The sequence below is a fragment of the Terrapene carolina genome, unplaced genomic scaffold (genome assembly GCF_002925995.2).
Source record: "Terrapene carolina triunguis isolate 2854851 unplaced genomic scaffold, T_m_triunguis-2.0 Scaffold68, whole genome shotgun sequence".
Taxonomy (NCBI): Eukaryota; Metazoa; Chordata; order Testudines; family Emydidae; genus Terrapene; species Terrapene triunguis.
Genome location: NW_020664419.1, coordinates 82,652,702 through 82,666,483, shown reverse-complemented (window position 1 = coordinate 82,666,483; position 13,782 = coordinate 82,652,702). Strand labels below are relative to the sequence as shown.

Below are 13,782 nucleotides of genomic sequence, written 5' to 3'. Positions count from 1 at the left end.
TGTGTGTGTGTGTGTGTGTGTGTGTGTGTGTGTGTGTGTGTGTGTGTGAGAGAGAGAGAGAGAGAGAGAGAGAGAGGTGCATTTCCCCTTTAAGTACGCTGACCCCACTCTTAAGTACATTGACTTGTTAAGTTAATCAGCAAGCTGAGACGCAGCTGCTGCCAGGGGGACACCCTGACATTAGCCCCCTTCCTCCCCTCCTCTCCCCCTGCACAGCAAGCAGGAGGCTCAGGGAGCAGGTCCAAAACAGAGGGCAGCACATGGCAGTGGGGGGAGGGACAGCTGAACTTCCGGCAATTGGTAGCCTGCTGGGCGGCTGCTGCACAGGGAACTTAGGGGGGCGGGGAGCTGATAGGGGGCTGCCGGTCCACCCCGGTTCCAAGCCCCCACCAGCTAGCTGCAACGGGCTGTTCTTCCTGCAAGCAGTGGACAAAGCAGGCGGCTGCCAAACGACATTACAAGGGAGCATTACACAACTTTAAACGAGCATGTTCTCTAATTGATCAGCAAAGTAACAATGAAACAATGTTAACCGGGACAACTTTAAGTGAGGAGTTACTGTAGCACTTTTTATCATCTCTCTTGCACGTGGGTGAGTTGCTGGAGTGTGAGAGATAGTTTTGATAGGAACTAAGAGGGCTTCACTCATGGGTGAAGCCACTCTCATGGAAGGTGACGTTTGCAGAATGTCCCAAGAGTTTATTTTGGGATTCCCAGACCTCCTCTAGTGAGATCTGCAATCTGTTTCACCAGGTCCTGGAATTGTTTGAAATAATCATCCAGGGCCTCATTCGGCCCTGAAAAGATGTTGTTTTGTGGAGTAGTTTCCTTATTTGCTCTGGCCTGTTGTTCTTTAAATGTTTCCTCTTGCAATTGAGGAAGAACAGAAGGATTAGGAGATTGCATGTCCCGATGACCGAGGGTAGGGTCTCACGGAGACTGTTGAAAATGAATAGCCAAAAGGTCCCATTATGGCCACTGTGGGGGACCATAAGGCATTGGGCTGTCACTAATTGGTGTTCATACCTCGTGTAAATAGTCTCTCTCCCTGTAATTATCAGGGAGGAAGCCCCAGTAATGGTAGATAGAGGAATCTTGGATAGAGACAAGGGAGTCTGATGAGCGATCTTCCTGAATGTCCAAAGGGGCCGTGGGGGAGCCCCACCTACCTCCGAAATTGGCAGAGAATCCAGCGGTACTGGAGAGATATATAACTCCAGTGACTGATCTCGGTACCAATCAGAGCTCAGTACCCATTAAGAGAGAAGACTCTGGTTCATCAGAGATATGCAAATCCCTGGATTACCTAAAGTCCTGTGGTATCGTCTCCATTATTTTACCTGGAAGAGGGATCTACTTAAATTAATGCCTCGTACAAGACGTCAGTACCAATGATACTGAGCACCTCGAAGAGTGTGAAGCATAAGGCCATTTAGCCTTCTGTGGTACTGAACTGGGCATGCAGCTAGGCTCCAAAGGTTGCATAGGAAAGTCCGTCGGTACTGCCCTGCTAGTAGCAGACAGCTTCTCCTTGTTGAGCTGGTTAGGCTAAAATAGTACCAAAGATTGTTTAGGCAATGAAGCACGTTTGCAACTGTGGCTCTTGGAAGAACTGAGGACCTCAGAGCCACAATTGGTACTGAAGGAACCTGAAGCCTCAAGAGTATCCAACTTGGTATTGGAGGGTTTAGAAACAGTTAGTTTAAACGAAGACCAAGATCTTTTTGAGGCAGGTTCTCTGTGAGGAGAGCTGAAACTCCTTTTCTTAGACGCCTCCCCAGTAACTTCTGAGGATTTCTCCTTCGTAGGTCTGGGTGAATGTGATGCCGAGGTAGATGGGGCAGAGGATTCCTTGACCTGGATTAGAGGCAGGACAAAGAGCATTCCATCATGAGTAGTTTGAGTCTGATCTCAATTTTTTCTAGCATTGCTCTTGAGGGCTTCGCAGAAATTACACTAAGGGATGTGCTTGTCCCCCAGACAGTGAATACAATGGGAATGTCCATCACTGACAGGGATAGTGTCCTGGCAAGTGAGACAATGCTTGAATCCTGGCATATCTTTGTAATGGAGGAAAGGGGCCTCCTCCCCAGAGGGTAGGAAGGGGAAAAATGAGGGAATAAAATAAAAATCCTCCAAATGAAAGAAATAAAACTAAAAAATGATAAGGGCTAAACTATACTAGAAGGCAAGCTTAATGAACCGCTAAGCTGGCATGGCTAGATGCTCTATTTCAAGTCAAGGTGATTGAGAGGGAACTGAAGGCAGTTCGCCCGGTTGGCCCTATATAGCCTCAGTACGGGGCATAAGGCTGTATACGGCAGGGCGCTTTCACAGGCCTAACGGACATTGCTACTGAAAATCTCCAATCAAAGGCGCATAGGATGCACGTACACCAGAAGTGGAGCATCCATAGGGATGATACTCAAAGAACCAGAGCTTGTGAATGAAGGTGTTCAATTGGCTCAGGACCAAAATAGGGCACCAGCCCCCTTCCTTTTTGGAAATCAAAGTAATGGGAGTAAAACCTCTCTCTCCCCTATATTATTGAGGTACTTCTTCCACTGCTTCCAGATTTAGAAGTGATTGCACCTCTGATGTAGCATGCTCTTGGGAGAGGGGTCCCTTAAAAGGGTTGAGGAAGGTGGGTGGGTGTTGGGGAGACTCTGGAATTGGACAGAATAGCCCACCTCTGATTTACAGGACCTTACGGATGGTGTTCCCGACCTCACAAAAATGAAATAAACTGTTCTCATATGGAGGGGATATAATAAGAAAATGCAACAGAAGTTGTACGCCACTCCTGACCAAAGAGTCAAACATTCTGCCTTGATGATGTTGAAGCTGGTGAGAAGACAGCAGATGATTTCCTCCTCTGAAACTTCTGGCACTTCTTAGGTGGTTCAGGTTGTCTCTACTGGGTATAAAATGATTGTCTTTGCTGTGGTTCACACTTAAAGTGTTTTCGCATTTGTACAGGAATGAAGGTTACTTACCTGTAATGGGAAGTTCTTGGAGACATATGGTCTCTACCTGTTTTCCACATGGGGGTACGCATGCATGTCCTGTACCAGAGTCTGGAGTTCTTAATAAGCAGTGCCCATTGACTCACACATGTGCAGTTGACGTCCTCATGCTCTAGACCGAGGGTGTAAGGGCAGTGCGGGCCAACGTCTGCCTCTCCAATGATTTCTTTTACCACAAATCCAATAAGATCTGAAGCAGAGGGGAAGAAGGGCAGGTAGTGGAATACAGATAAGAGACCACACATCATGAAAAAGACTTCCAGTTACCAGGTAAGTAACCTCCATTTCTTGAGTGCTGGTCCCTATGTGGATGACTGATCAGCAATATTCAGACTGGGGGGGAGGGGGCGATGCAAGGATGCAGTCAGTAAAGATGCTCAAAGAACTTCAGTCCCCACAGCTGGATCTGCAGTGGAGGCTTGAATTAGTGTGTAATGTTTTATGAATGTGTGACTGGAACTCTAGGGAGCAGCTCTACATATGCCCACTATCGGTACCTCCTGTAAAAATGCTGTGGAAGTAGCTTGTACTATTATGGAGTGTGCCCTAACCCCTTGTGGGGCACATACACACACTTATTAGTAGCACATGATAATGCAACCAGAAATATATTTAGAGGTTCTCAGAAGATACTGTTTGTCCTCGTGACCTTTCTGCTATAGTGACAAATAGTCTTGGTGATTTTCTAATTAGTTTGGTCCTTTGCAGGTAGGATGCCAGGGCACATCTGACATCCGGGAAATTAGAACTTTTCTCATCAACAGAAGCATGGAGTTTTGGGAAGAAAAGAGGTAAGCAGATAGGTTGGTTGACATGGAATTCAGAAATTACTTTAGAGAGGAATTTAGGATGAAGGTGAAGGGAGACCTTCTCTTTATGAAAAATGGTATATCTGGTGGATCAACCAAGAGTGCTCCCATCTTGCTCACCTTTCTAGTATAACAGCAACTAAAAATGCAATCTTCAGGGAAAAGGTGGGACATAGAGCATGTGGCCAAAGGTTCAAATGGTGGTCTGGTAAGTATTGACAGGATGAGATTGAGGTCCCATTGAGGTGTAGGCTTGATCAATGGCAGAAAGGTCCTGACTAGGAATTTAACTGTTGCTGGGCAAGTGAAAACGGAACACCTGTTCAGTGGAGGAAGGCAGGCACTGATTGCTGCAAGATGAACCTGCTGTGAGCTAACAGAAAGACCTGAGTTCTTCAATGACAGGACATAATCTAAAATGACCGGGCTATCTGCAGATTCTGAGGAAGAGTGATTGTGCTGTGCCCAGGCAGAGAAGCATCTCCATTTAGCTACATAACAGTTGCTGGGTGAATCTTTCCTACTCTGAGTAAGAGTGACTTGGACAGCTCCCAAACGCGATTGTTCTAGTTCTGATGCTCATTCAAAAACCAGGCAGTGAGGTGAAGTGGGTCTGGACCGGGGTATCTGATTTTGCAGTCTTCCTGAGTTACAAAATCTGGGCAGGGACAGATCCTGATAGGAGGATGGATTGACTGTCTCGGAAGTTCCAGTAACCAAAAGGGTGTAGGATGTGGTAGCAGAGGGATAGGAGGAAAGACATATCTGAGTTGGTCTGTATAACAACAGGAGAGCGTCGCCCTGGGAGTTGTGACCCATAGCTACCCTGGAGTAGTACAGGGGAAGTTTCCTGTTTGCGATGTGAAGAGATCCCATTGAGGTGTCCCCCACTGAATAAATATCTTGCTCAGGACAGAGTTGTGCATTTCCACTCATGGTCTGCAGAGAAGTTCCTGCTGAGTTTGTCTGCTAGAGAACTCTGAACACCTAATAGTATGTGGCTAGGATAGTGATGTGATTTCTGATGCACTAATTCCAGGCAGAGGGGAAGGGATCTTGCTCCTGTCATAAACATACAGCTAAGGGTAGCATAAAATCCCTCCTTTACCTGTAAGGGGTTAAGAAGCTCAAATAACCTGGTTGGCACCTGACCAAAAGGACCAATAAGGGAAGAAGATACTTTCAAATCTGTGGGGGGAGATTTTGTTTGTGCTCTCTTTGTTGTTCTCTCCGGAACAGAGAGGGACCAGGGCAGGAAAAACCATCTCCTAAAACCCTGCCTGAAATAAGCATCCAAGATGACAAAAATTGTAAGTAATAGCAAGGAAACGCGTTAGCTTATCTTTTATTTTAGCTTGTGAATTTTCCCTATTAAGAGGGAGGTTTATTCCTGTTTTTTGTAACTTTGAAGTTTTGCCTAGAGGGGAATCCTCTGTGTTTTAAATCTTATTAACCTGTAAAATTATCTTCCATCCTGATTTTACAGAGGTGCTTCTTTTACTTTTTTTCTTTATAATAAAGTTCTGATTTTAAGAACCTGATTGGTTTTTAGTGTCCTAAAAACCCAAGGGTCTGGTCTCTGCTCACCTTGTTTAGCTATTTGGCTGGTATATTATTCTCAAGCCTCCCCAAGAAAGGGGGTGAAGCGGCTTGGGGAGATATTTTGGGGAAACAAAAACTCCAAGTGGACTTTTCTTTGTTCATACAGACACTGCTGCTAGAAGATGAAGCAGGAACAAAGTTGCTGACTTGTCCCGGTTGCGGGGTTGGAACTACCTGTTAGGAGCCAGTCATCCAAGTATGGGAAGACTGAGTAGCCATGACATCTTGTCTGGACTGCCACCACAGATAACACCTTCATGAATGCTCTGGGACCTGTTGCTAGACAAAGTGAAGGACTCTGAACTGGTAGTGTTCCTGACCTACCAGGAAATGAATTTTTTCTGTGGGGAGGATGAATATCTACATGAAAACAGGGCATCCTTCATACTGAGAGTCGTGTGTATCACATTGCCTCCTGTTGGGAGGGGATTATTGATGCTAGTGTAACCATCCTGAATTTTGGCTTTCGAATAAAGATGTTCAGTTGTTGAAGGTCCTCATTGGGTCTCCACTCGTCACTTTTTGGGACTAAGACATATGGAATAGAACCCTCTCCCTTGATATTGAGATGGCACTTGTTCTATTGCCCTTCATTAGAGAAGAGACTCTGCCTTTTGCCAAAGAATTTCCTTGTGACAGCGGTCCATGGAGAGGGGCTGGGAAGGAGGTTTGTGGGAGGAAGGGAGAGAAATTTGATGTAGTCAGCATAGTGCATGGTTTCTAGAACCTACTTGCCTGTTGTGATAAGAGTCCCAATTGTAGGCAAAAAGTGTGAGAAGGCCCCCAAAGATTGGGGATGGGGAGACAGAAGTGGTTGGCATCAATAAAGGTAGACGGTTCTTGACTGAGGCATCAAAAGTAGCCCTTAGCACATGGGTGAAGGTCGTGGCAGTAGAGGGGGATGAAAATCAAGGTATCTGAACTCTTGTGCAGAGGCTCAGCTGGGCACTGGTGATGGAATATTTGTGGTGGGAGCAGGCTTGGCCTATATACTTGCCTGTGGTGTTCTCTCTTTGGGGCAGGGCGTAAATTCCCAGGGAGCGAAGGGTCCATCTACAGTCTTTCAAAGAGTGTAGCGGCTCATCAGTTTTCTCACTGAAAAAGTTTGACTTGTTGATCAGTAAATCCTCTATGGAGTTCTGCACCTCTCCAGGGAATCCTGAAGAGTGAACCCAAGACTCATACACTTCATAACCATACCAGTGACTAGCCCTCTACAGACTCCTAGGGACCTCAGCATCACTCACGTCCTTCCGTGTAAAGCTTCATGAGTCTTTACATTAAAAAGTCCACATCCCTCCAACAGAAGATTCTCAATTGTAACTCGTACCTCAGGGAATCATGACTATTGGAGCTAAGAAAAATCTCCTCATGGCAACTGAGGTAGCCATGGATCTATATGCTGTCACCAGTATCAAGGGCGTCTCAGAGTGATGCAAGTGCCACAAGCTGACCTTCGGCAATCGGAGGCACAAACTTATTTCTGCTATCTTGAGGAAACCTATTGATGAATTTAAGAGATGGAGTCCCAATTTAAATAACTGTACTTCACCAAGATGCTCTAATAACTGGTGATCTGCATTTGAACACTAGATGTTTAATAATTTTTCTGCCCAAATAAATCTAGTTCCTGGGACTTCTTGCTTTCTGCTGTCTTTGGCTACACCTTTTGTTAGGTGCTGCAACAACAAATGACCCAGGTGTGAGTGTAAAATTGCTAAAAGCCTTGGGAAAGAATTTGGTAGGAATGATCTGCTTATTTTAATGTTGGTACCAAAGAAGTGGGCACCTGCCAGAGCAACTTAGGTGGTGCTAAAAGCCCCTCATTGATGGGCACTGCAAATCGTCCAGGTTCCGAGGTGTGAAGGATTTCCAGGAGCTTGTGTGATTTTTCTGAGATCAGTTCCACTGGATACTCCAGTCTGAGCCATCCTACAAGTCATGGAACATCTTGTGGTCATCTGTGGTTGTGGTATGGGTTTCACAGCCTCATCGGCAGATGTCAATGCGATGGGTGCCAGGATGGGGTGGTCCTGCATCTGTAACTCCTCATCAGAACCATGACCAGTCTGCTTGGTTGACAGGAATGGGCACTGAGTTGCCTTTAATAACCCCTTGTGAGGTGGTGGGTAAGGGGATCTAGCCCTGTACTGGGATGCTGCCACTAGTATTCTAACCTGATGAAGTCCCCATGTTGCCCATTAAGGGCAAGGATAGGCATATTGAGTGGATGGCCATGGGAGTGGATTTCAGAGGTAACATCCCTCTTTGAGGTCTTATGTCTGGGGTAATAAAAAATCAGCCATCGATCCATTTGTGACGTGTATTAGCCAGAATATCCAGAGAATGAACTGGTGTCTCCTCCCTACTATCAGCAGAGCCTGGGGATGACAAGAGTCCTCCAGGAGATGAGAAACCATTCCAGCTGGAAGGAACACCCTCACACTGTGCTCTGATCAGTTCCTGTGTAAGAACAGCAGTCGGTGCTGGAAGAGGTGTATTCACTACCACTCACCAAGAGAAGTCCAGTACCAAACAGACCATGAGGTCCTTTGACAGTGTGTAGTATTTTGGTACAGTTAGTTGGTGCTATTGTAGTCAGGTGAGTGGATAGCATCAGCAGCAGGATAGTCAGGATCAGAGATATCTATACCAGGAGCCTTGGGGCTGAGAGGTTGGTTCCAGGTGACTTCTGTGATACCAAGAAAGGGGGTCGAGAGGCACAGGGACCAGTGCCTGAATGAGTGCCAGAGGGACCATTCTGGTGCCTTGAGCTACCCTTTTTGAGGTGATTTGTGGCCTCTTGAGGAAGGATCTGATGGAGACCTACATCTTTTCCCTTTGTGGGACTGGTGCTCTTTTTTCCCCCCTGTTCTCTTCGGTTTTACCAGTTAATGAGGGATGAAGCTTTTGAAGTGGTTGTCTCATATTTGTGAGCAGAAGAGCTGGCAGGAGCACTTTTTGAAACTATGTGCTCAGGAATTTGAAGAGGAATATATCAACCTCTCCAACAGGAACATCTTCAGCTGAGTTTCCAGGTTCTTGGGGTTCTCTTAGAAAAAGATTTACAAGTGACACATCTGTCTGTTACGTGCCCCTCCTCCAGACACAATAAGCATCTGGTGTGCCCATTATTAGGGGGCACTGCCGCCTCATATAAAAGGAAATTTTGAAATCTTGGAGATTTGGGTTCAGTCATAATGACTCATTTTGGTATGGGCACAAATTCTCCGGGTATGTCTACACAGCAACTAGACAACTGCTGCTGGCCCCCGACTTGGGCTTGTGGGACTTGGGCTGCAGGGCTGTTTGATTGCTGTGTAGATGTTTGGGCTCAGGCTGGAGCCTGGGCTCTAGAACCTTGTGAGGTGGGAGGGTCCCAGAGTCCACACAGCAATAAAACAGCTCCGCAGCCCAAACCCTGTGAGCCCAAATTGGTGGGCACGGACTTGCTGCGGATGTCTAGTTGCTATGTAGACAAACCCCCAGTCAAAAACAAATAGGTTTTGTTTATGTCACAGATTAAGAGAAACGTTATCAAAAAAATCGCTAAACTAACACTGAGTAAGTACCTACCTATTTACAATTGTTTACAAAAGAATGGATAGACTGCAGAGTGAGCAAGGAGTCTTGGATGCTTCAAGTTCTGACTCATAGCCATGGGCGGTGAGAAGTGAGGGTGGCTGGGGTCTTCATGCCTTGGCTGGAAGCATGAAGACACTCAGGTGGAAGCATGGCCCCCAATGGACACTAATGGCCAAAAAAATCCAAACTTGAGGGCACTGGGTACATGCGCACCAACTGTGGAATATCTATGGAGAAACATTTGAAGAACAATATTTCCTGCAGATGCTGACTTTCTGTGGAGAGCTCCCAAGCACTGACCAGACCTAAGACTGCTTAACTAGTGCAATCTGATATACTCACAGCCTGAGGCAATACAACCACAAGTAATTTATTACACACACACAGTTTATATTTCTCTTGCAAAAAAGCCTACAGTCTTTTCTGGTATTCTATCTGCCAAAAAGTCTAATTTTAAAACTAGGGCAGTGGATCAATTAACTCAGCACAAAGGCATGGTGTGCAGTCACATACTATTCAAGCACAGAACATTCTGAGGCAGTATATAGCAGGAGCTATGGAGCCAGCAGCCTTGCAGAGGTAGGAGTCTATTCTCATTCTCAGGACAACTAGTGAGTGTGGTCATTTATGCTTGTCAGTGTAGAAACCATCCATAGCAGAGGAAGGGAGGGAAATGATAAAAGAGGAACTATAAATAGCAATTAAAAATCTAGCACTGAATTGCTGCATGAGTTTAAGCGCTTTATGCTTGACATGCGCCATTCATGACAAGAAAAGAATTTTCTACTGGGGGCTATATGAATCAAGCTCTCACAGGACGGAGTTGAGCTTGCTGACATCTACAGCCAGCATGCATCATAGCTCATGCTGTGATTGGTGGGAAATCTCAGCTCCCTGGAGATATACAGGGGTAAATAAAGCCAAAGATAAATCTCACTGGAACAGGGTCCAAAAACACAGCATGGGACACTACAGGTTGTTATGGAATTACACTGAAACGGAGCATTCTGATCGTAAGCCATGTCTGACTTACTATATGGGTTTAAGAATTTTACTGCATAAGAATAAAAGAGACTCTTCCCACTTCCCTAGCACTGCACTTTTACAAGACTGGTGCATGTTAGATGTTGAGTTACCTTATATGCTCATCCATAGTTTGGACAAATCACCCAGAAGTGCATGGCTGTTAGTGTCATTGTCTGAGGAGATATCTATCCAGCCTTTCCTCATCCACATGCCTGAGTGAGGAATGTTTTCAAAGACCCATGATCTTATTGACCTGAGATTTTCTCATGTCTTCATAAGCTGAGAATTCACCCCACAACTCTGCATAATATCGTGAGAGGTATCTGGGCATCAAATGAGCATCCTGATATTATCAATTTCCACAGTAATAGGATATACATGAAAAAGGACCTCTTACCTGCACTCTGTGGGCTGACCTGCCTTAAACCAGGGCTCTGCATGACAGCACCTCTCACTGGATTCTGAGCTGGTGGTGCAGGAAGGGTAGTATAGACCACTTGGTGGTTAGCAGTGGCTCTCGGTATGGGGAGCCTAGCAGCACCCTGAGTCACTGGACGATGCGTTACATTCACTGTTGTCTGAGCTGGAAAAATAAAAAGGACCACAAATTGGAGTCAAAAGGATTAAAACTGAGATCCCCATTCCAGAATGCAGGCATCTTCGACAGCTGATCCACGTGAGCTGTGAAAAATAAAAGCAGTCTATGAAACGTTACATTAAGTGCATCTACTTTTTAAGGGGTTAAGGAGGATATTGAGGAATGTGGTCTGAGCAAAACTGAAGTATGTGTGTTAAATTTCATATAATGTAGAAATGCCAAAATAAACACATTTTAGATAAACAGAGAAGACAAATATTTAATATCCAAGAGATACAGCTGGCACCTCAGTGGCCCCTCCAGCTCTCCTTACTGGACATTTCTTGCAACATTACTAATAATTTCTAGAAGTGTCTTGTCCAATGGACCATGTTTCTTTATTGGATTGTGAGGAGCAATTTTGTCCTGGCTGAGGGACAGACTAGATCATCCAATAGGACTTCTCTATCTATTCTATGATTCCCAGAAGGACGCAGCTTATAGGACAATAGCTTATTCTGCCATCTAGCCCCTTCCAGACGGACTCATCCACCTTTCTCTGCTTAAAAAATTTCAATTTCTACAGCTTTGGAAGAACCCAAAGAGGTTAGGAAGGGCTGGCTGGCACTAAAAAGATGAAAAACCTGCTGAAAAACAGGGTCTGTACAGTCATCTCAAAAAGTTAACACCAAGAGATCAAAGAGCACTGGGTTTCAGAAGCCACTCGCCACATTCACAGAACTATACAAAATGAAGTTACCTGTAGGTAGTACGTGTATGGTGGTCTGGGAAGGCCCACTTGTTGGCACACCTGTCTGCTGCAGAGGAGTCGCCTGTAAAGGCTGCAGTGGGCGAGCCAAGGGCTGGGAGGATAGACCCATTCCAGACACGCCCGACTGATTCTGCTTCTTGGCATCTGCTTCAAAAACAGAACGAAATTGTAGACAATCGCAAATAGGGATTGAAAAGGCCTGATGGGTCATCCAGTCCCTTCCCCTGCCACCCCCAAACCAATGTTGTCCTACAGCATTCTTGCTAGTATGGTGGTTCTTCCACCTTTTCATTCTACAAACCAACATATAAAAGATGCTCTAAAGGACCCATCTTCCATCAGCCCAATCTCTCTGTTTTTTATGTTTCATTCTGCTATGCTCAGGAAAGACTGGGCAGACCACTGTGATTCAGGGACCAAAGTTCATGAAACACTGTGCTAATGCCATATCTCCTAGTTTTAAATGGCTCAAGCAATAGGCCTTCAACTACTTCCTTTAAAGACTATTCCATGGACTAACAATGATTGTTAGGTCTTATTTTTTATGTTCAGCATAGGCACGGTTTTCCTTAATTTCATCCCTTTATTAATAAGAATAATGCTGCGCACCTCCCTAAGTAATTCTTGTTCTATTTTGATGTTTACACCTAATACTTGCAGACACGTATGTTCTCTCCCCAACTTACTCAGCACTTAACGGTATATCTACACTTCAGTGGCACAGCTATGGCTATAGGTCAGTGGCACTGACCTACAGCAGTCAGGGCACAACATTTTTCACAGTCGGGAATGACATAGGTAGGTCAATCTAATTTTTAAGTGTAGACCAGGCCTTGGTTTTGTTTTCTGTTTGTAAGTCAACTCCTCCAGCCCACAATTAATTCCTGTTGCTCTTCTCTGAATTCCATCGAATTTGCTTATCAGAATGATTTTTCTTGCACTGAGATGCTGCTTACTTTGCTCTACTGCAGTGATGGGGATCTGTGTGTGCAGCCTTAGCAATGGCTTTGCTCCTCAACCAGCTTGTGAGAACTTGAAATAATTTTTCAAGTTAGGCTGAGAAATACTCTTAATGCTTTATTAAAAGCAAGATAAATCACATTTCTACTGCATTCCTTTGTCCACAAGCAGGTTAACAAGGAAGTGGCAAGACATCTCTACCTAGATGCTTCAGATGCGGTAAAGGGAAAACAAAAAAAACAGAATCGGTAGAGATAAAAAGCCACACAAACAAGCACACTGAGGAAAGCCTTGATGGGGCTCACTCAAAAGATCTGGGATGACACAAGTGCACTCCTAGCAGCCACTAATTCAGTTCAACAGCACACAGAGAATCCATCTGAAGATATTAAGTAGCAGAAAACAAAAATCAGTACTAGGCTCCTGGTAAAGTGCCAGTATTCACTGGTGATATGAAAACAGAATATACTTTTGAAAACCACAGTGGGCTTCACTAACTCTATTAAAAGGCACTAAAAAGAGTTTGTTCCACACTTCAGGCTCGATGAAGACAGCACAAAACCTCCCTTCTGGTGAAAAAGTTTCCACTGTTCACTCAGTGCAACTTTTAGGTCTTTATTAAATGGCTTCAATCATACTTGGCAGCTAATCTGACAGTAGGAAAACCCAAAAAAACCCTTTGTCAAGCTGCATAGGTGTTCGAGGTCTTTTGTCACAAGATCGTCTGACTGTGGTTCACTCACTGTGACTAATCTTTAACCTTTAAAACTCTCAATATCAAATTTAAACCTTTAACAGCGCTGGGTTATGATCTACAAATCCAATTGACCTGAGGTATGTGAATCCTGGCAAGATTACACCAGGGTCAAGCTGTCTGCAGTGGCTCACAAAGGTGGGTGCTAGCTTCAGGGCAGACTGTTACAAACCAGGGCAAAAACCCCAAATTGGTTGTGTGTTCTATAATTAAATTTCACCAACCAAGTATCAAGTGTGAGCTCCTCAAGCATGATATCACAGCCTTAACATGGAGTCACAGACAGTCCCCTTGGGACTCCTGTCTATCTTGCCACCCAGGAGGGACTGCCTTTTTGATAGATGGTCCTTTACACCAAAAATCACAACAATATTCAGGCTCCCAAATGACCAGTCACTTATCCCAGATCCCACACCAACGACCATGCTTGTAGCCAATCCTGTAACAAACTAACTAAAGATTAATTAAGAAAAGGAAACAGTTATTTAAAAGGTTAAAGCAGGTAAACATACAAACACAAATGAGTTACAGTCTTAAGGTCCAAAAAGTAATAGAAACTGCTGCAATGTGCAAGCTCTGTATTCAGGGCCGGCTCCAGGCACCAGGCACCCAAGCTGGTGCTTGGGGCGGCACCTGGAGGGGGGCGGCGCGGCGCTCCGGCCGCCGGGGAG

At 45.1% G+C, this 13,782-nt stretch overlaps 1 protein-coding gene across 6 annotated transcripts in view; it reads right to left on the bottom strand.

Moving 5' to 3' along the window:
* Positions 1–13,782, bottom strand: part of ATF7IP (activating transcription factor 7 interacting protein) — a 170,065-nt gene that overhangs the window by 15,720 nt on the left and 140,563 nt on the right. For 5 of the 6 annotated variants that reach the window (XM_024193872.2, XM_024193873.3, XM_024193876.2 and 2 more), the window contains exons 12-13: positions 11,386–11,544; positions 10,446–10,631 (exon numbers count right to left, since the gene is read on the bottom strand). In XM_024193872.2, the coding sequence (XP_024049640.1) occupies positions 10,446–10,631; positions 11,386–11,544 (345 nt within the window). The remainder of the gene's footprint in view (positions 1–10,445; positions 10,632–11,385; positions 11,545–13,782) is intronic. The other variant, XM_024193878.2, reaches the window with a different exon arrangement.